Raw genomic sequence first — 21,266 nt, forward strand, 5'->3', positions numbered from 1 at the left:
CAGCCCAGTTGTGATAACCAAAAACCTCTCCAGACATCGCCTAAGGTCCGCAGGGGGGCAAACCGTCCCTGACGGAGAATCCCTGCACCGGGCCCACCCTCTGTTCACAGGTCACCTGCTCAGAGATGCCGTCGCTGACCACCAGGTTTAAAGCAGCTTCCTTCCGGCCCCTGGTACCCTCGGGCTCAGCACACTGGTAACAATTTCAATGTTAAATGGCCCCTGTGGTGACGACTTGGCCGTCTCTCTCCTCCCACCAGATCACCGCCTGCCCTCGGGAGGGCCACGTCTGTCTTGCTGTCTGCTGTGGCTCCCACGTCTGGCCTTGAAAAAGGGTGGGCCCTATACTTTTTTTTACTGATGTTATCAGTCTTTTTTTCATTCTATTCTTAATTAACTACAAAGAGAAAAGGAAAACAGGCTGGTTGAGGGGCTGTGAAACCATCCGGAAACTCCGGTTGTTTAGAAGCGACAGCAGTTGGCACCATGCTCATGAAGCGGTGCGAGGCCACTGATCCCAGTGCGCTCGGTGCTGGCAAACAGCACGGCCACCAGCAGCTACACCCGACTCACTCTGAACACACTTGTGAATTAGGACGGCCATTATGGAAAACAGTATGGAGGGCGCTCAAAAAATTAAGACGGGAACTACCATACAACCCAGCAATCCCACTACTGGGTATAAACCTGCAGGAAAGGAAACGAGCGTGTTGAAGGGAGAGCCGCAAGCCCGTGCTCACTGCAGCACGGCTCACAGCAGCGGAATGTGGGCTCAACCTCTGTGTGCACCAACGGGTGAGCGGATGAAGAAAATGTGGCACATACACAGCGGGATGCTATTTTAATGCCTTTAAAAAGACGGAAATGCTCTCATTTGCAACAGGATAGACTACTCTGGAGGACCGTGAGCTAAGTGAAATAAGCCAGGCCCAGAAAGACAAATCTGCACGATCTCATTCATCTGTGGGGGGTAAAAAAGTTAATCTCACGGAAGCAGAGAGCAGAACGGAGCTTGCCGGGGCTGGGAGTGGGGAGACGTTGGCCAAAGCACACAAAGTTTCAGCCATACGGGAGGCACCAGTTCAGCAGCTCCACTGCACAACAGGACGACCACAGTTAACACCGGAAAGCGCTAAGAGAGTGGATTTTAAGTGTTCTCACCACAAAAAGACACTGCAAGTATGTGAGGTAATGCCTAATATGTTAAATAGCTTGACTTACCCATCCATAGAGTCTACATATATCAAAACGTCATGTTGCACAGAATAAATATATACAACTTGTATTTATCAATTAAAACAAATAAAGCTTTAAACATACTTGTCCCTTTGCAGAAGTGAGGGCAGGAAAAGTGCCCCGTGCATGTAAAAACGCTTTTCCGTCTTCGACGGAAATATGCCCGTGTTGCCCCCACAGATGTTTCACAAAGAGCAAAAAACACTCTCGCCTGATTTACCTGGTTGTCTATGCACCGAAACTGCCACGGCCAGCCGGTGTGGTACAGAAACGGTCGCAGGTCAAACCTGTTGTCGTCGGGGCTGTAGTTCTCAGCGTGGTAGGCGGGGGTGAGCGTGGTCATCTTGTGTCTGTTCATGGCGTATTTCGAGAAAAATCGCTTCACTTTGTCAGCCACCTGGAGGGCATGCAACGCATGGGCTTCGGGTTAGCAAAGCTGGAAGGGCCCGTGGCTAGAATTTGGACACTGGACTAGGCAAGCCAGTGGCTGACAGGTGACAGCCCCGAGTGTGACCTTCCCCAGAGGGAGAGGGGAACGCCAGGGCCCAGGCCAGGGGGCTGTGGAGCCGTGACACCGTGGACTCTCTGACTCCAGCCCTGCGGCAGGCTGGCTGCTCCGGGAGCTCTGAGGCGAGCCCGCAGGGTCATTTCGTGAGGCTTCCAGGAGGTCCTGTGGGACCACCGTGTTTGTGGGCTTCAGCCCGGACAAGACCCACAACTAGCAGAAAGCCATACTATTCTGACCTTGACCTTGCAGTTTGTGGTCTGCCCGCAAAAAGAGGAGGGGCTTGTTTCATGTCCTGTTGCCCTGGGGCTGGCTGAGCTACCGAAGGGCAAACAGATGACCCGAGCTGGTGGGAAGGAGAACTGGAAAGCGCTCTTGTGCGGGACAGTTTCACTCTGTGAGGGTCACATGGCATTTACTTGCTCCTACAAGTCAAATCGAGCCCTGCAAAGGTGACTGCACCTGATGGGTCTCCCTCTGTGAACCGTCACTCGTGGCTCACCTGTCGTGGGGAGCAGACGTTTCTCCACAGGGTGAGGAGTTTGCAGAACATGCTGTAGGGCCCCGCCTTGGCGACCTTCCGGAGTCTCCCGTACACTGAGAGCTCCTCGTACGTCATCCCCATATCCTCCTGCAGAGGACAAAAACCCACTGCACAGGGTGACCTTGCGTCAGGGCAGGAGGAGAGCTTAGAGCGTCCACTGGAGATGGGAACCGGAGACCCAGGGGGCGGAGCCTTCCCCAAAGAGCCAGTAGCTGATGCTCAGCCTATTTCCCTAGCACTGATCAGCCACGAAGGACGTGGCATTCCGGAAAAAATGACCAAGAGCCAGACATTTGGTTTTGAGGACTGCAGTGGGGCAACCTGTGGGTCACCAACAATAGATTCATGCCCTTAACCTCTGGAAGCTGCGACTGTGACCTTATTTGGAAGAAGAGTCTTTGCAGATGTAATTCAGTTAAACATCTTGAGAGGCAATGACTCTGGATGTGGAGTGGGCCCTAAATCCAACGACAGATGTCCTAGAAGGGATAAGAAGAGAGACGGGAGAAGCCCGTGGGAAGACAGACGCAGAGACTGGAGCGATGCAGCCACTAGCCAAGGAGCACTTGGAACCACCCGTGGGGGCTTTGGAGGGACCACAACAAGCCAACACCTTCATTTCACATTTCTGGTCTCCGGAACGGTGAGAGAAGGGACTCCTGTTGCTTTAAGCCGCCCAGTTTGCAGCCATTTGCCATGGCAGCCTCGGGTGAGGCTCGGCACGCTGAGCGGACGGATCCTGCCCCCGCCCTCCTGACCTGCTCCCTTGCTGTGCGGAGGGCCAGAGAAGAGGGAACAGGGATCACTGAAATCTGGGCTATGTTGGAGGCCACAAGATGCCACTGGTGTGACAGTGCCAGGCCACCAACTCCTCCAGCTGGGCTCAGGAGAGTCAATTTTACCTTGCGGCTTACAAAACCCAGACCCGTCTCCATTTTCAATACCTGATCTGATTCCCTCTCAATTCCCTCAAATCCCCGAGCCCTTATCCCAGACGCACAGCTAGAGCTGTCATCAGAGGTGACACAGCCAGAGCCACCATCACATGGGCAGAGCCACCATCAGAGACATGGCTAGAGCTGTTATCAGAGGCAGACGTGAATGCTGGCATTTGGGGATCCACGGCAGTGTGGCCCCTACCCCCAACCAGGGTGTGCAAGACCCTCTGTGATGTGGCCCCTGTCCTATGTCCCCATCCTCCCCATTCGGATGTAGCTGCCTGGCCTTCTCTCAGTCCTCAGGTCATCCTGAACCCTGCCTAAGGGACACTGCCATCCGCTGCCATCTCTCTTTATTGTGTCTCCCCATCTATTTTGTTTGCAGCACTCATCATGGTTACGCTCTTCTTCTCTGGCCCCTTCAGGGGACTCTATGATTTTAAGAGCAGTGGCCACATCTGTCTTGTTCACAGTGGAGTCCCTAGCACCTGACAGGTTCGGGAACAATAAGCTGCTTTACTGATTTCTTCTGCATGAAGTGAATATTTTCTATTGTAACATTTTTTTATTTTTTTTTTTTATTTTTTTTTTTGAGACAGAGTCTCACTTTGTTGCCCAGGCTAGAGTGAGTGCCGTGGCGTCAGCCTAGCTCACAGCAACCTCAAACTCCTGGGCTCAAGCGATCCTACTGCCTCAGCCTCCCGAGTAGCTGGGACTACAGGCATGTGCCACCATGCCCGGCTAATTTTTCTATACATATGTTTTTTTTGGTTGTCCATATAATTTTTTTTTTCTATTTTTAGTAGAGACGGGGTCTCGCTCTTGCTCAGGCTGGTCTCGAACTCCTGACCTTGAGCGATCCACCCGCCTCGGCCTCCCAGAGTGCTAGGATTACAGGCGTGAGCCACCGCGCCCGGCCTATTGTAACATTTTAATTTCTCCAATTCAATGATAATAGTTGGAGTCTTCAATATCCCACTTTCAATAATGGATAGAACTAGACAGAATATCAAGAAGGCAACAGAAGATGGGGTCAAGTCTGTAAACCAACGAGACCCAGCAGACATCTTCAGAACTCTCCACCCAGCAGCCGCAGAACACACGTTCTTAAGTGCACATGGTACATTCTCCAGGACAGACCACGTGCTGGGCCACAAAGGAAGCCTCAGAAAACTTTAAAACATTGAAGTCATACAAAGTAGGCACTCTAACCACAAGGGAACACAACTAGAGATTCAATAACAGAAAGAAATTTCAGAAATTCACAAACATGTGGAAATGTAACAGTGCACTCCTACAAAACCAATGGATCAAAGAAGAAATCACAAGAGGAATCAGAAAACATTCTGGTGAGTGAAATGAAGACACAACGATGAAGGAAAAGCCTCGCTAGGAGGGAAATTTATAGCTGCAAACACCTATGTTAACAAAGAAAAAAAGATCTCCAATTAATAACGTAACCTTCTACCTTCAGCCACTGGGAAAAGAAGAGCAAACTAAACCTAAAGCAATTAGAAGGAAGAAAATAATAGAGATTTGAGGGAAATTAAAGAAATGGGGCATATAATAATAAAAGAGAAAATCAACAAAACTAAAAGTTATTCTTTGAAAAGATCAAAAGAAAAACCTATCCATCCATTCACCCTATTGGTTCTCTCTGGAAAACACTGACTAACACAGATACAAACTGACTCGGAGGAAATGTGAATAGGCCTCTAACAAGAGATTGGATTAAAAATGAAGACACTTCTCACAAAGAAAAGCCCAGGTCAGATGGCTTCCCATGAACTCTACCAAAACTGTACAGAACAATATAAATTCTTCACAAACTCTTCAAAACACAGAAGAGGAGGGAACACTTCCTAACTCTTTCTACCAAGCCAGTATCTCCTTGATACCGAACCAGACAAAGACATTACAAGAAAAGGAAACTACAGATCAATATCCCTTGTGAAGACAATCCTCAACAGAATACCAGCAAACCAAAGCCAGCAACATACAAAAAGGATTATACACCAAGACCAACAGGGAGTCATCCCAGGAATGCAAGGCTGGTTTAACATCTGGAAATTGTAGAAAGAGCATTTGACAAGATCCAACACCCTTTTATGATAAAAGCACTCAACAAACTAAGAATAGAAGGGAACTTCGTGAACAATATAAAGGATGTGTATGAGAAATCCGCAGCTAACATCACACTTAATGGGGAAAAAACTGTATCTTTTCCCGCTAAGATCAGGAACAATACAAGGATATCCCCTCTCATGGCTTCTATTCAATATTGTACTAAAGGTTCTAGCCAGGGAGATTAGGCAAGAAAAGGAAATAAAAGGCATCCAGGTTGGAAAGGAAGAAGTAAAATTACCTCTATTTGCAGATGGCATGACCTGGTAAACAGAAAATCTTAAGGAATCCACTAAAAAGCTATTAGAACTAATAAATGAGCTCAACAGGGCTATAGGGAACAAGAGCAACATATAAAAATCAATTGTGTCTCTATACACCAGCGATGAACAACCCAAAAATGAAATTAAGAATTTCATTTACAGTACTATCAACAAGAATAAAATACTTCAAAATAAATGTAACAAAAGAAGTGCAAACTTATACTCTGAAAACTAGAAAACATTGAAAAACACTAAAGGAGAGTTAAATAAATGAGAAGACATCCCATGTTCATGGTTCAGAAGACTTAACATTATCAAGATGGTAACCCCCGCCCTAACTGATCTATAGGTTCAATGCAATGCCTATCAAAATCCAAGCTATTTTTGTTTTTTGCAAAAATTAACAAGCTGATCTCAAAATTCACATGGAAATCCAAGGGATCTAGAGTAGCCAAAATTATCTTGAAAAAGAACAAAGTTGGAGGACTCATAGTTCTGGATTTCAAAACTTCCTACAAAGTTATAGTAATCATGACAGCATGGTACCAGTATAAGGAAAGACATGTAGATCAATGGAGTGGAGTCTAGAAATAAATCCTATGTTTACAACAAAGGTGACAAAATAATTCTAGGGGAGAAAAATAGTCTTTTCAACAAATGGTGCTGGGACATTTGGATGTGTACATGTAAAAGAATGAAGTCGGACCCCTTCCTCACACCATACATAAAAGTTAACTCAACTAGATTATAGATTCTCTAAATGTAAGAACTGAAAGTATAAAACTCTTGGAAGAAAATATAGGAGTAAGACTTTGTGACCTAAGGAGGCTGGAGGGCCATGCATCTTATGATAAAAGGCTGATGGCCACTTCTCCAGCACCTGCTGAGCTACAAACCACAGCCGTGGCCCCAATCGCCACAGGCCAGCGTGAAATGGAGGAGTCAAGAGCAATTCTTCTCTGAGGTCACTCAAGCTCCTGGAGAGACTCCCCTCCTGCATGCCAGGGACCTGCATTTCTTAGCTCGCCATTCACTCGCCCTTTCCACCTGCCTCACCCCTGCTTTCCCAGGCCCCAACCAGAAGAAAGCAGGACCGAGGTGTCAAAGGTTGACGATGTGATGGATGCTGAAGCCTGGGCACCAGGCCAGGAGCCTGGCGGTGGAGCACAGTTCCTCAGGGCAGAAAGGAGGCAGGAAGGAGCCACCACCATCATGTGGAGGAGGGGAGGAGAAGAACAGGTACCATGACAAAGCCACCACCATTACCTCATCAGTCTGGGACACGTGTCCGTCAGCCAAGGGCTCCAGCTCTGCAGTGGCCGGTGCTGACAGGATGCTGTAGCCAAGACACACAGAGGACAGTCACTATAGCTGCTAACGTGCTCATGAGCTTTGGGAGAGAATCACCAAACCACCTGTCCCAAGCCTGCTGGCCACTTTGCCCTGTTCACCACCAGTAGAGCCAAGTCGAGGGGACCTCATAACCTGAGGCTGGGAGGCACAGCACAGGGGCATGCCAGCCTCACCTGGGGCTAGATAATTCCCTGAAGTTGGGAATGTAAATGTCCTGTGCATTGTAGCACAGTCAGGAGTGTCCTTGGCCTCTACTCACTAAAGGCCACTAACAGACCCCACGTGAAGCTAAACATGTCTCCAGACATTGCCCAGTGTCCCCTGGGGGCACAATCACCCAGGAGGGACAAAGAGAAGAAAGGACATTCCTACTATAGGAAACAATGCAAACAAAGGCCTAGGAAAGTTCTGGGCATTACTCAATCCACTCGCTGCTAAAGCCCCCAGTGCTCTAAGATGGACCGCCGCACTGTACCAGACCTCCCCGTTAGGACGGCGGGAGGAGGGAGGCCAGGGCAGAAGGGCGGCAGCAGCTCCCTGTCTGGCCAGCACTGGGGGGCTGTGGAAGCACCAACAGGAAGAAGGGGGTGGCCTGGTCACAGGACTGCAAGTGCCCAGCCTGGTTCAGGGGCAGGGCTGTCTTCATTGGGTGGTAGGGAGCTCCGAGGGTGGCCAAGTGGGGGCGAGGGTGGCCGGGCTGTGCTGGGAGAGGGACCTGGAGCCCAGGAGCCATAGCCACGGCCTGGGTGCACTCACCCCCGGAGGGCGGGAAGCTGGAAGTGCTCGACGCACAGCTGGACAAAGGCTCTGAGGTCCGTCTTGCTGATCCCGCCTATGGGGTTGATGTCCGCACTGGAGCAGTCGTACTTGGTCAAGTAGCCGAGGAGACTGCAGCAAGACAGAGAGCACATGGGCCCGAGGGGCTGCAGATTCAGCCAACCCCGGCCATCCCAGAACTGGCTTCCTCCAGGAGCTCAGGGGCCACAGCCCTGGCAAACTTGAGGGTCTGGGGAAGTGTGGTACGGCTGGAGCAGGCCGCAGAGGGGAGGGGGCCACAGATGACTGCGGAGAGGGGCTGGACCAGAGGAGACGCCTGGGTGGGGAAGTGAATTTGGGAGTCAGTAGCGTCCAGCTCGAGCAGCCTGACTCAAAGGCGGGCCAGGCAAGCAGAGCCAAGGGACAGATGTCCCAAGGGGGAGGTGGGATCTTGGTGCACGTGGACACTCAGCCTAGGCAGCAGCAGGGCCCCTCTCCTCGCCTGTCAGCTCTGACTCCTGTGGTCAGCAGAAGAATGCTCCCCCAGAGATGCCCACGTCCTGGTCCCCAGAACCTGAGAGAATGCCACCTCACAGGGCAACTGGGTCCAGGTGAGCACTGGGATGGGGACATGATCCTGGATTGCAGGGGGGCCCAAAATGCAATCACAGGGACCTTAGAAGTAGAAGAGGGGATGAGAGGTGAGGGGCAGAGGAAAGGCCCGGAGATGCAGCGCTGTTGGCCGTGCAGAGGAGGAGGGGCCACGAGCCACAGAAGGCAGGGCCGCCAGAAGCTGGACAGGCAAGAAGCAGATGCTCCCTGGGGCCTCCAGAAGGACCCAGTCCAGCCCACACCATCACTTGAGCCCAGTGAGCACCCAGCTGGACGTCTATCCTACAGAGCCGTGGTGCTGCTGAAGCCACAGACTTTGTGGTCATTTGTCATGGCAGCCACAGGAAACCCCCCACCTCTTCCGTGGACCCTGCCTTAACCACCCCACCCTGCCACAGCTGCACGGTGGTGCAGGTCCCTGGATCCCGGCCCACCTCCTCCATGCCAAGTGCCCCCATCACCTCCATGGTGAATCCTGGCCGGGCCCCCACTGCCTGGTCCTTTCGTTGGTGCCCTTGGCCGTGCAAGGCCTTCCGGGCTGGTCCCTGCTCATCTCACCATGAGCGATTCTCCCACCCCAAACTCACACGGAAACGCCTTCTCACCCCTCCTGACTCTCACCATCGAGTGGTGCCTGGGCGTCAGACCCTCAGGGCCAGCCAGCGCTGCTTCCAGGCCTGAGTGAGGCCAGGCGGCACCTTCCTTTACACACCCTGGGGACTCCCCACGGCCCTGCCCTGAGTGCCCCCTCCCAGCACCACAGTTCAAATGAAGACCCCTAAACAGATAAAAGCCATAACTGAATGAAAATTAGAATCAGAAGCAATGAAAAAACAGAATTACAAGAAATGTTTTTAAAAACCAACACCATAAACCTGAGATTCTACCCCAGAATGTAAAGGAAGAAAAGGTATGGCTGGAACCAGCGAGAAAAGAGCAGCGGATGGGAAGGCAGCCGGGGACAGAAACAGCCAGGACAGAGAGAACAGAATTAAAACATGATAGAAGAAGTTTCCTCGACTGCAGGCAGACCTCTGACTGTTGATGAGAAATGCTGAACAGCAAAAAGTGACGAACACTTAGGTTTGTTTATTTTCTAAACAGACACCTAGAAACCCTGAAGCTCCCAGAACACAACCCCACTGTGGGAAAAATTTTAAATACCAGAAAACAATGGACAAGAGTTGTGAGGGGAAAAATGTTAGAACAATATAATTTGATAACAGGTCAAATTCTTGTCCATCTACAAAAGCAAAACCAAACAAAAGATCAATATTCTTGCCTATGCCAGAGCTTAAAATATATGCCAGCCATCACACCCTTCCTGAAACATCAGTTCCTTACAAAAACACCGCAGGCAACAGAAAAGCAACGAAAATTAACAAAATGTGCACGGGGAGGGTGGGGAATTTTTTTTTTTTTACCAGGTATAGAGTGTTTATTTTAAATTGCTATAACCAGAAAAATAAAATAGGGTTTAAATGTCAAAAATAAGATTTAAAAGAGAACACATTTACAGATATGCAAAGATGTAGAAAGATTAAGATGCTCATGCCATAGATAAAAGGATGGACTGATGGAAAGAAGGAAGGGAGGGAGGAAGGGAAGGAAATATGGATGGACAGATGGGTGGATGGATGGACAGGTGAGTGGATGGATGGACAGGTGGACAGATGGGTGGATGGATGGACAGATGGATGGATGGACAGACAGGTGTGACGGATGGGTGGATGGATGGACAGGTGGACAGATGGGTGGATGGATGGACAGGTGGACAGATGGGTGGATGGATGGACAGGTGGACAGATGGGTGGATAGATGGACAGATGGATGGATGGATGGACAGGTGGACAGATGAGTGGATGGATGGATAGGTGGACAGATGGGTAGATGGATGGACAGGTGGACAGATGGGTGGATAGATGGACAGATGGATGGATGGATAGACAGGTAGATAGACGGGTGGATGGATGGATGGCTCAACTAATGGATGGAGAGACGGACGCAGAGATGAACAGATGAATAAATGACAGATGAAGTACCTGAAATCCCTCAGCTAATATGGAGCAACTGGGAAGAGCAAGCAGAAGAGCTGAGAGGAGCAGAGGCTCACCTATGCGAAACGGGGAGCCCAAGCCTGGAAAAGAAATGCTAATAGCCTCCACCGCTGGGCTTGAAGGGCAGCTTGAATTTTATCTGGAAAACAACAGGGAGTCTCTGAATTTCTTTAACAAGGAAGCAGTATGAGAAAGGCAATATTCTCAGTTCACATGAAAAAATAACTCTCTGGTTTAGAGGAGAAATCTAGATGCAAAGACACGACCTAAGATGCAGAGGAGAGGCCTGGAGAAAGAGCCTAAGCATGGAGCCAGGGCTGGGGGGCCGACCGCAAGGTGCAGTGTGGATGAGGAACCCCACGGCCAGGTAGAACTGGGTAGCGCTGGGGCAAGGTTGGGTGGGGGCAGCCAGGCACGACGTTGATCCAATCTGCCACTCTCGTCATTAAGAAATTTCAGAGGAATGATGCTGCCCCAGGTACCATTTGCCATGTGAGACCTGGGAGGACAGGAATCTCCTCCCCGCGTCTCTCCCAGATACCACAAGAGTCAAGATTCACCGCCTCCTGCAGCAAGTTGCCCTCAGGGATTCGAGACGCCCAGGAGCCCGCCACCACCTGCCACCGCAGCACACTCACCTCTCATCCACGTTGGCGGATCCCAGCACCAGGAGCCCACCGCGGACGCCCCGCGACCAGAGGCTCAGCTGAGCAAACAGGTAGGCGAGGACCATTCTTATCCGGGCCTGGACAACACAAGGGGGACATAAACGGTTACCCTGGCCAGGCCACGAAGCCCTGTGACCAGTGTCTCCAGCGAGGCATGCAGGCTGCCGACCCCAGCCCCGCACCCGCCATGGGGACGATGGCCCAGGCGGGAGGCACCTGCACATTCTGCAACGCCAGGTTCTCCCTGCTGCTTCCTCCATGAGCCGCAAACAGGGGGCTTTTCCCCGTCACCAGGCTGAAGATGCCCACCACAGCCTTCACGGCTGGGTCGATGTTGAGACCGATGTGGTGGCTGGAAGGAGAAGGGTGAGCACGGAGGGCAGTGTGCCTGTGTGTGCGTGCGAGTGTGTGTACAGAACACGTGACAGAACACCACGGTGGCTGTTTTAAAGTGTACGGTTCAGTGGTGCTCCACACATCCACGTTGCACCACCATCACCACTACCTGGCCCAGAACTTTCTCATCACCCCAAAGGAAATCCCGACCCCGTTAGCAATCTCTCCCCATCCTCTCCTCCTCCAGCGTCCGACAAGCACTAATTACTTCCTGTCCCTGGGGATGTGCCCGTTGGGACATGTCACAGAAAGGAAGCACACGCTATGTGGCCTTTTGCGACTGGCTCCCTTCGCCCAGCATAATGTCCGCAAGGTCCGCCTGTGTGGTAGAGCGTGGCGGTGCGTCATTCCCTTTCATGGCTGAGTAACACTCCACTGTGTGGACAGACCACAGTTAGCCACTCATCAGCTGATGGACACTTGGGTTTCCGCCTTTTGGCAATCGGGAATAACACTGCTACAGACATTCTTGTGCAAATGTCTGTTGGGTCCTTGCTTTCAATTTCTTTGGGTGCGTATCTAGAAGCAGAATTGCAGGGCTGGGGCAGCTTTTAGCTGAGCTCATCCAATACAACAGGCAGTTCCTCATTTTCTCCTAGGAGGCATTATGAATGGAACGTTGCAGAAGGGACTTAGTGTCCCCTCTCTGGAAAGGGCCCTCTCTCCACCATCCTAATACAGAGACTTGCCCTGTGGAAAAGGCAGCTGGGTGGGGTGGGGAAGGGCATGGGTCGCACTGCTGCCTACCTGCCGAGCACCCAGGGAGCACATGCCACCTGCAGCCTGCGCCTGGGGCGCAAGAAGGCGGGAAGGAAGAGGGGAAATCCTAGACACAGTCCAAGATGGGGGTGGGGAGGACTGACGTACAGTTTCCCTGAGATCTGGCTCAGACCAAGAGAAAGTAGAAACCTGCTCAGCTCCTAGACGCACATTTAAACACAAATGCAGTTGCAGGTGGAGTTTTCGGCAGCTCTGACCTTTGTCATAGCAGCCTGCCCGTGCCCAACACTAGGGACCAACTCTACCTTCCAATCTGCTGGGCCAACTCTCTGGCCCTGTCGTGCGTCTCCTGGGAGGAGTTCTCACTGGCCATGTAGCAGGTTGTCAGTATGCGTCCACAGAGGTCTCGGGGGTCCTCGGGGGTGTAGCTGATCTCGTTCACGATGGTCTGGACATCAGCCAGCACTTCCTGATCTGAAACCACCAGGACAGAAGGGGTAGAAGCCACTGGCCGTGTGTGAGGTGCCTGCATAGCTCCATCCCAGGTTACAGCCCCAGCTGTCTGCAAGGTTCCACCCTAGGCTACGGTCCCAGGTGCCTGCACGGCTCCATCCCAGGTTACAGCCCCAGGTGCCTGCATGGCTCCATCCCAGGTTACAGCCCCAGGTGCCAGCATGGCTCCATCCCAGGTTACAGCCCCAGGTATGTGCATGGCTCCATTCCAGGCTATAGCCCCAGGTGCCTGCACGGCTCCATCCCAGGTTACAGCCCCAGGTATGTGCATGGCTCCATTCCAGGCTATAGCCCCAGGTGCCTGCATGGCTCCATCCCAGGTTACAGCCCCAGGTGTGTGCAAGGTTCCACCCTAGGCTACGGTCCCAGGTGCCTGCATGGCTCCATCCCAGGTTACAGCCCCAGGTGCCTGCAAGGTTCCACCCTAGGCTACGGTCCCAGGTGCCAGCACGGCTCCACCCCAGGTTACAGCCCCAGGTGCGTGCATGGCTCCATTCCAGGCTATAGCCGCAGGTGCCTGCACGGCTCCACCCCTGTTTTTGTGCTAAGGCCATGCTCAATGTCAGCATGAAGAGCGGAGGACTTCCACCTCCCAAGCCTGTGTTCTTTCCACTGGGCCACACTGTGGACAGAGCAGCAGATAGATGCAGCCCTGGAGATACAGCCATCTCAGATCAAAGCCCCAGGAAGAGGCTTTGATGGCCTTGCTGCCCCAGGACCTGGGCATGATGCTGTGACATGAGCTTGGCCACAGCCTCCTTTAGCCACGAGGCCCCTGAGCTGGGTTTCGCCTCTGCCCGCTCCTGGGCTCCCCCTCCCTTCTTTGGGCCCTCGGACATCACCTACTTCCACTCTTCACAGCCTGGCAGACCTGGCGGCACATGGAGTAGACGAGGCAGGCGGTGGCCGCGCTGTCCACCCCACCACTCAGGGGCAGGAAAAACCCCGCCTGGAATGGGCCAGCCAAACACAGTGTGAGCAGAGCCACAGGGAGCGACCTGCCCAAAGATTAGCCCAGCTCCGCCCAACAAACCCTGGTGAGGCGCCCACGGAAATGCACGTGGGTGTCAGTGCCTTGAGGGGAGGCAGGGAGAATGCCCACACCTGCCAGAACAAATGGGCTTTCCAGAGGGAAAAGAGACCCTTTGCTCTGGGGCGTGTCTAAGGCTGACTCTCCGCTGGTGAATTAGACACACAGGATGACACTGAATGAGAGGGGGAGCCAGCAACGCTCGCATTAAGAGACTCGCTAGCCTGCCCGAGAATCAAACCAACCCATAGAACAAGCAAATTGAGCTGGCTGGAAACTGGGCAACTTACCTGTCGGCTTCGTCTTAAAAAATCCCAGAGCCAGCAGGCGGGTCCCAGGCTGCAGAGCAACGAGAGCGCTGAGTCCGGAGGCGGCCGGCCTTGCCCACAGCACCTGACCAGGCCCCAGTCTCTCTGTTTCAAGCACTTCATGTGAAGTGATGAATTTTAGTTCTAAAAGTAACCCTGAGGCCGGGCGCGGTGGCTCACGCCTGTAATCCTAGCACTCTGGGAGGCCGAGGCGGGTGGATTGCTCAAGGTCAGGAGTTCGAGACCAGCCTGAGCGAGACCCCGTCTCTACTAAAAATAGAAAGACATTATATGGACAACTAAAAATCTATATAGAAAAAATTAGCCGGGCATAGTGGCGCATGCCTGTAGTCCCAGCTACTTGGGAGGCTGAGGCAGTAGGATCGCTTAAGCCCAGGAGTCTGAGGTTGCTGTGAGCTAAGCTGACGCCACGGCACTCACTCTAGCCTGGGCAACAAAGTGAGACTCTGTCTCAACAAAAAAAAAAAAAAAAATAAATAAAAGTAACCCTGGGGGTAGGTGTTACCTGAGACACAGAGGGACAGCGCCCTGGTGCCCAAGGTCACAGCACAAGGGAGCAGCAGAGCTGGGGGCAAACCCAGGCAGTCTGGCTATAGCCTCCTCCTGGCCTGGCTCCCACCCTGGGCAGGTTCTGAAAACCCACCGCAGAGCCCCGTGCTGTCCCCGCCCTGCCCGCGGCGGCAGCTGGGTGGGACGCGATGACCACGCTCCCCCTGGAGTTGGGAGCCACACACCTTATCTCCTCCTCGGGACTGTGGTACTTCCACGTGACAGGCTCAGAGACTGGCTCCAGCAGGTCCTCGTGGCATGAGAGGGCAAAGTCCACCTTCACTCGGGGATAGGGGCTCACCCTGGTGGCCTGTCGATGGAGATTCATGACAAAATGACATCCCTGAGCTACGGAAACCCTCAAGGTTCCTGAGGCCCATGGAAGAGCAGGGCTCCAGCAGCCACTGCGCAACGCACAGCACAACCACAGCCAGGACGATAGCGGTAAGCAGCGATGGCGAGGGTATGGAGGGACAGCGCCCTCGTGTGCCGCTGGGGTGCACAATGGTGCCACCTGCTGGGAAACAGTCTGGCGGCTCCTCAAAAGGCTAAACACAGTCGCCACATGACCCAGTGATTCCTTGCCTGGACAGACACACCCAGGAGAAATGAAAACAGGTGTCCATTCAAAAACTGGTACGTGGGCCGGGCACAGTGGCTCATGCCTGTAATCCTAGCTCTTTGGGAGGCCAAGGTGGGAGGATAGCTTGAAGCCAGGAGTTTAAAACCAGCATGAGCAAGAGCAAGACCACATCTCTACAAAAAACTAGAAAAATGAGCTGGGCATGATGGCATGGGCCTATAGTCCCAGCTCCTCAGGAGGCTGAGGCAGGAGGATCGCTTGAGCTCAGGAGTTTGAGGCTGCAGTGAGTTATGATGATGCCACTGCACTCTAGTCCCGGTGAGCGAGATCAAAAACAAAACAAAACAAAACAAAACACCTGATATATCAATGTTCACGGCAGTACTATTCAGAATAGACAAAAAGTGGAAACATTCCAACTGTCCGTCAATGGATGCCTGGATAAACAAATATTCCGTTCAATGGAATATTATTTGACAATACAAAGGAAGGAATCACTGACACACGCTACAACATGGATGACCCCTGACAACAGCATGCTAAGTGAAGAAAACCAGAGATGACCACACACTGTGTCTCACGCAGGCATCTACGAAAAGTGCTCACCGCCAGGTTTCGAGATGAAATCTCTGCCCTGTAGCTCCTGACGTCCTCTAAATCCAACGTGGCCGTCAGGACTTCCTGGACAAGGAAATTTCAAAGAGAAACCGTGATTTCCTGTTTTTGCTACTCCCATGTGTAATTTGATCACCGTCACAGGTGTTGCATGTGAACGAGTCGTACCTTCTAAAGCAGGGGCTGAAGGCCTGTGGATCTTTAGGGGCCCAGGGACAGGGGACAGACAGCGCTGTTGCCAACCCAAAGCCCTTCCCTCTGCTGTTGCCACCAACTCTCCACAGCATTGACACTTGTCAGTGATCCATTAATTATCACACCAGATGTAAGTCTGCCAGGGGCTTCTGGGAAAGCTTTTTTCTTATTAAAAAGACACACGGGAAGCAAGGGCCTCTTTTCTGCCTCTGAACATAACTGTAAAGATCAGAAGGCTGGAGCTGCTGCAGCCATCCTGGGACCATGAGGAGAGGCAACCTGAGAATGAAGCCAACCTAAAGCAAGGTGGAACCCTAGAGGAGTAACCCTCCTACTCATATCGATGTTGGGGCAGAACTCAAAATTACTTTTTGTTGTATCTGTACAATTAAATTTTATTTCCATTTTTGGTAACAACAGCCCTCCTTTCCTTTTTGCTTCAAAAAAAGCAAAAGTGAGGGCCATACAAATCTCTCCAAGGACTTTTTCATCTATTGTCTCTTCTGTGAAAAAAAATTAACATCCAACGTGATATAATAAATTGGAGAAGGCCGGGCGCGGTGGCTCACGCCTGTAATCCTAGCACTCTGGGAGGCCGAGGCGGGTGGATCGCTCAAGGTCAGGAGTTCGAGACCAGCCTGAGCAATGAGCGATACCTCGTCTCTACTAAAAATAGAAAGAAATTATCTGGTCAACTAAAATATATATAGAAAAAAAAATTAGCCGGGCATGGTGGCGCATGCCTGTAGTCCCAGCTACTCGGGAGGCTGAGGCAGTAGGATCACTTAAGCCCAGGCATTTGAGGTTGCTGTGAGCTAGGCTGACGCCACGGCACTCACTCTAGCCTGGGCAACAAAGCGACACTCTGTCTCAAAAAAAATAAAAAAAATAAAAAAAAAAATAAATTGGAGAAACTCTGCCCCTACATTAACATGCATCTTTAGAGGTGGAGAGTGTATAGCTTTCATCAGTTTCTCAAAGGAATTTGTGGCCCCAACAAGGTCATGAACCCCCTTCCAGGGGTGGCCTAGATCTGGTGAGGATCACGCAGCTGTGATTCTTGGCTTTGTTCTCTTTATCCGTCTAATCCCTGACCCCGAACATCCCTGTGCGACCTCAGCACAGTAATGGCACCTCTCAACTGTAACAGCTCCCCTGGGTCCGTCCCTCACCCTGCCGGCCACCGTGCATTCAGAGAGTCCCCGAGAACAAGGCCTCGCGTACTGGAGCGTGCCCGGGTCAGGGGGCAGCGCGGGGTAAGCCCGTCTCCCACAGCCCTGGGCTGTTCAATCTGTGCCTGAGCATAACCCCCTATGGCCCTGCGTGGCAGGAGTCCTCCTCCCAAGGCTGAGCACATATGTGACTCGTAAACTGCCGTCACCCTCATCTGTCCAGCACCGTGTGTCCTGTGCCGAGCGTCCAGCCATGCCCGGAACCCTTCCTCCCTCACCAGTGAGGTGAAGAGGAGGTGATCAAAGCAAGCGGGCACTGCGGGACTTTGCCACGAGTCCTCGCTGAACACTGGGGAGAGTGAAGGGTCAGCTTCCGACCCAGAGAACCCACGCGGCCAGGGGAACGCCGCCCAACAGCTGCACGCTCGCTCCTTACCACGTCATCCAGAGAAAACTGGGATCCCTGAGCAAAAATACTCCCATTCATCGCTATCATGGCGCAGCCGTCGTAGTAGAGCCGGTCCCCGTCACAGCCCTTCTGGTTGGCCAGCAAGTAAATCCCACCGTTCTGGAAGAGACAGAGCCGACAGTGGAGCTGCCAGCTGTGGTCCATCACCCTCACCTGCCACTGGCCAAACGCGGGAAACTGGGCCGTGCCGGCCGTGCCGGCTCCAGACTTTCTCCCGCTCCCTGATCCCACCGCGTCATCACCAACGCCCACCCGAACGATGCGCGTGCGGGGCGACACACAGCCGTGCAGCTGCCACTGCTGGGCCTTCCCAGGCACCGGGCGTTACATAACGTCTGCTTTTGGCTCGTCACCACCCTACAAGGCGGGCCCTGTCATCTCCGTTAGACACAATGAGATTCAGAGAAGCCAAATCTGTGCTGACCAAGCCGAGATTCAAACCCAGCTCGGCTGCAGCCACACCCGCCCCGTGCACGACTGAACGGCACCACCTCTCACCACGTCCCACTGCCCAGCGCGAGCAGCAAACACGTGGGCATTTCCCACGCCCTGCCATGGTGGCAACGGACGAGTGGCACGTTCTGGTTCCTGGTCACAGTGGAGATGGCGACAGGACCCACTTCACAGGGCAGCCGTGCAAGGGAAGCCCCAGGAGAGCAGTCAGGGCATGCTTACCGAGTACAGGATGTAATTACAAGCAGCGTATGAGCCAAGCCCTGCACTAGGCGCTGAAGACTCGGGAGTGCTCAGCACAAAGCCCCCACCCCATGGCTCATGCTCCAGCAGCCTGGCCCAGCACCTACCTTGGTGGTGGCCATGGTCACCAGATCCACCCTGGCGTGGGCTTTGCGCAGCACGTGGTGACTGCCCGAGGCGTTGGTCATGATCTCCACACCATCCAGGCCCATGTCGATGTGTGGGCTGCAGGCAGAGGCAGGTGCAGAGAAGAGACCACTGGGCTCCTCCAACCCCCTCCCGGGCAGCCGTTCACTCTCTGTCACAGCATCTCCGAGGCTGTGGCCCCAGGACATCAGCAAATCCCAGGTCCTCCCAGCTGGCCCGTGTGAGTGGTACCCGCACAGCACGGAGGAGTGGGGCTGACCTGTGGGGCGTCCAGAGCTCCTCGCAGATCTCGCTCCCGATGCAGGTGTCCTGGGTGGCCAGCACAGCATCTCCGAAGGGCACCGTTTCCTGCCGTCAGGAGACGGGAGAGCACAGACTCACTGGCCACGCACTGACCTGGGACCCCACACATCCTCAGAAGACTCTCATGAAGGCTGTCACTGTGTTCCAAACCCTAACTTGCATCCTTCCTCTACCTGGAACATTCCTGGAGCAGGTGGCCCGGTCCTGGCTGCCCCTGCTCGGCTGATACCTAAGGGCCTCCGGTCACACGGTTCATGAGCCACAGGCCCTGCTCTGAACGACCACGGAGCTGACGATGGCTGCAACAAACTGTGACTTAGCTGTGAAGTATCTGTCCCTGGGCACAGATCGCCATCTTCACCATCATTAATAATAATAGCTCTCAATTATCAAGTGTTTCTTTATGTGACACAGAGCTAAGCACTTTTTCTGTTCTCTTGACAGTATTACCAGGTAGCCTTCTAATCCCTATTTGCAGAAATGACCTAACTGATGGTGACAAAAAGTCACCCAGCTCCTGAGTGGCAGGGCCAGAGGCAGAGTGCAGGTATGTCTGTCTCTAAGAGGCATATTCACTAACCAAGAGTGATGGGGGCTTCTGGGGCAGGGACAGAGCCTTCTCCCTGTGGGTGCCATATGGGCGTAACGAGGCACTGGAATTAGGGGGTACAGACAGGGCAACATCACGGGTGCGAACAGCCTGCTTAAAACACATACTGACACCTCTAGCATGTGCCAGCTGGAGCCAAACTTGGCTACCTCTCTCAGTGCCAAGGTTATAGTGCAGTGTTGCTTTGCTCAGCCAAGAAATCTCCTGGGGGGGCGCCCGGCTTTAGCCTGGCTGAGGACTTAGGCTCGCCCCCCACCAAGGGCAACAGAACAGGGCCAGAGAAGTCCAGCTGGCGATGGGGTAGCAGCTCACAGGCTGCTCAGGCGCCAAAGAGGCAGAACAGCCCCAGACCACTGCTGCCCCCGAGAGCAGGCTGGGGACAAAGCATGAGAAGGAATCTTCGTGTAGGGCGCAGGCTCTGCAGCTGGACGCAGGCTCCTCCGCCACGAGCTGCAAGCTGGGGCAAGTCACCACATTGACACTGCCCTCAAAGAACTATTTATGGGAGTCAGTTGGTAGCAGAAGTCCCCGATAGTACAAATTCCACCCTAGGAAAGGGCACCTCTAAAAAGCCTCATAAAATACCCAGACAAGGGCACACTTAGGCATGACCTCCGCTCACCCAACGATCGTTTGGGACACCAGTGGTTCTATAGTGACTCCATTTATCCAAATTACACTGATGCCATTAACACATGATGGCAACAACATTCCTGGTAGAAATACAAAAACTGGCCAATCGGAAGACTAAAACATGACCTCATTAGAGAAATTAGAACTGGCCTAGGTATATCGAGACAAGCAAATTCACTGCTAACGAAGAGAGACATTCCTTAGGAAAAAAATTCCCTCTCAAAAACAGGCCACATAGGGCCAGACGCGGTGGCTCATGCCTGTAATCCTAGCACTCTGGGAGGCCGAGGCAGGTGGATGGTTTGACCTCAGGAGTTTGAGACCAGCCTGAGCAAGAGCGAGACCCCATCTCTACTAAAAGCAGAAAGAAATTAGCCAAACAACTAAAATATATACAAAAAATTAGCTGGGCATGGTGGCACATGCCTGTAGTCCCAGCTACTCAGGAGGCTGAGGCAGGAGGATGGCTTGAGCCCAGGAGTTTGAGGTTGCTGTGAGCTAGGCTGACGCCACGGCACTCTAGCCCAGGCAACAGAGTGGGACTCTGTCTCAAAAAACCAAACAAAACAAACAAAAAAAATAGGCCACATAGAAGGAATGCTATTCTGAAAAGAAAAAAAAAAAGAGATTAAAAAACTATGCTAAAGATAACATGACACTCATGAAATGAATAAAAGAGACCAGACAAGCCATAAAAACACGCTCCTAAACCCAAAGGTGAGAACAGACGTGTACCTCACCCAGGAAGGCCCTTGTCCACGCTATCACAAATGAAATCTAAGATAGCTGTAAAACCATGGCCTGCGATGCTCAGTGCTAAGACACGATATAAGGACCTATACAAAAAAATGTATGGTCCCCAAATTTATAAACATTTTTAGATGGTGAATGTGACCTCAGATATTATATTCCTGAAGCTCAAACACCTAAGTTAAATGAGACCCAAAAATATTCTGCAGTTCAACTAACAGGCATCAGGACCACGATAAATAGCAGGAAGGCAGTCCCCAAGAAAAGCAGATGGGCTATTCTAGCTAATAAAACACACAGCAGCCTATCTCCTCAGATTGTAAAAATACAGAATGGACGGGGTTACGCCCTCAAACCACTTAAAGCCCTGATTTCTCCCAAATTTGACCTCTAATGTCCACTCTCATAGGACATAACAATTAATATATGAAAAAGGGCCATTTTGGAGGGATAACAAAATAACATTATAAGATTATTTGATTTTTCCTGTAAAGAAAACT

At 52.2% G+C, this 21,266-nt stretch overlaps 1 protein-coding gene across 2 annotated transcripts in view; it reads right to left on the bottom strand.

Annotated features, from left to right (window-relative positions):
- The window catches only part of NADSYN1 (NAD synthetase 1), a 33,366-nt gene that overhangs the window by 1,429 nt on the left and 10,671 nt on the right, over nt 1–21,266 (bottom strand). For both annotated transcript variants that reach the window (XM_069471695.1, XM_069471696.1), the window contains 14 exons: nt 18,730–18,818; nt 18,431–18,548; nt 17,595–17,726; nt 15,783–15,857; nt 14,779–14,903; nt 14,006–14,054; nt 13,532–13,634; nt 12,478–12,646; nt 11,273–11,408; nt 11,027–11,133; nt 7,720–7,851; nt 6,877–6,946; nt 2,244–2,372; nt 1,457–1,633 (listed from right to left, as the gene is read on the bottom strand). In XM_069471695.1, the coding sequence (XP_069327796.1) occupies nt 1,457–1,633; nt 2,244–2,372; nt 6,877–6,946; nt 7,720–7,851; nt 11,027–11,133; nt 11,273–11,408; nt 12,478–12,646; nt 13,532–13,634; nt 14,006–14,054; nt 14,779–14,903; nt 15,783–15,857; nt 17,595–17,726; nt 18,431–18,548; nt 18,730–18,818 (1,611 nt within the window). The remainder of the gene's footprint in view (nt 1–1,456; nt 1,634–2,243; nt 2,373–6,876; nt 6,947–7,719; nt 7,852–11,026; nt 11,134–11,272; nt 11,409–12,477; nt 12,647–13,531; nt 13,635–14,005; nt 14,055–14,778; nt 14,904–15,782; nt 15,858–17,594; nt 17,727–18,430; nt 18,549–18,729; nt 18,819–21,266) is intronic.

This window comes from Eulemur rufifrons, chromosome 6 (assembly GCF_041146395.1).
Source record: "Eulemur rufifrons isolate Redbay chromosome 6, OSU_ERuf_1, whole genome shotgun sequence".
Lineage (NCBI taxonomy): Eukaryota > Metazoa > Chordata > Mammalia > Primates > Lemuridae > Eulemur > Eulemur rufifrons.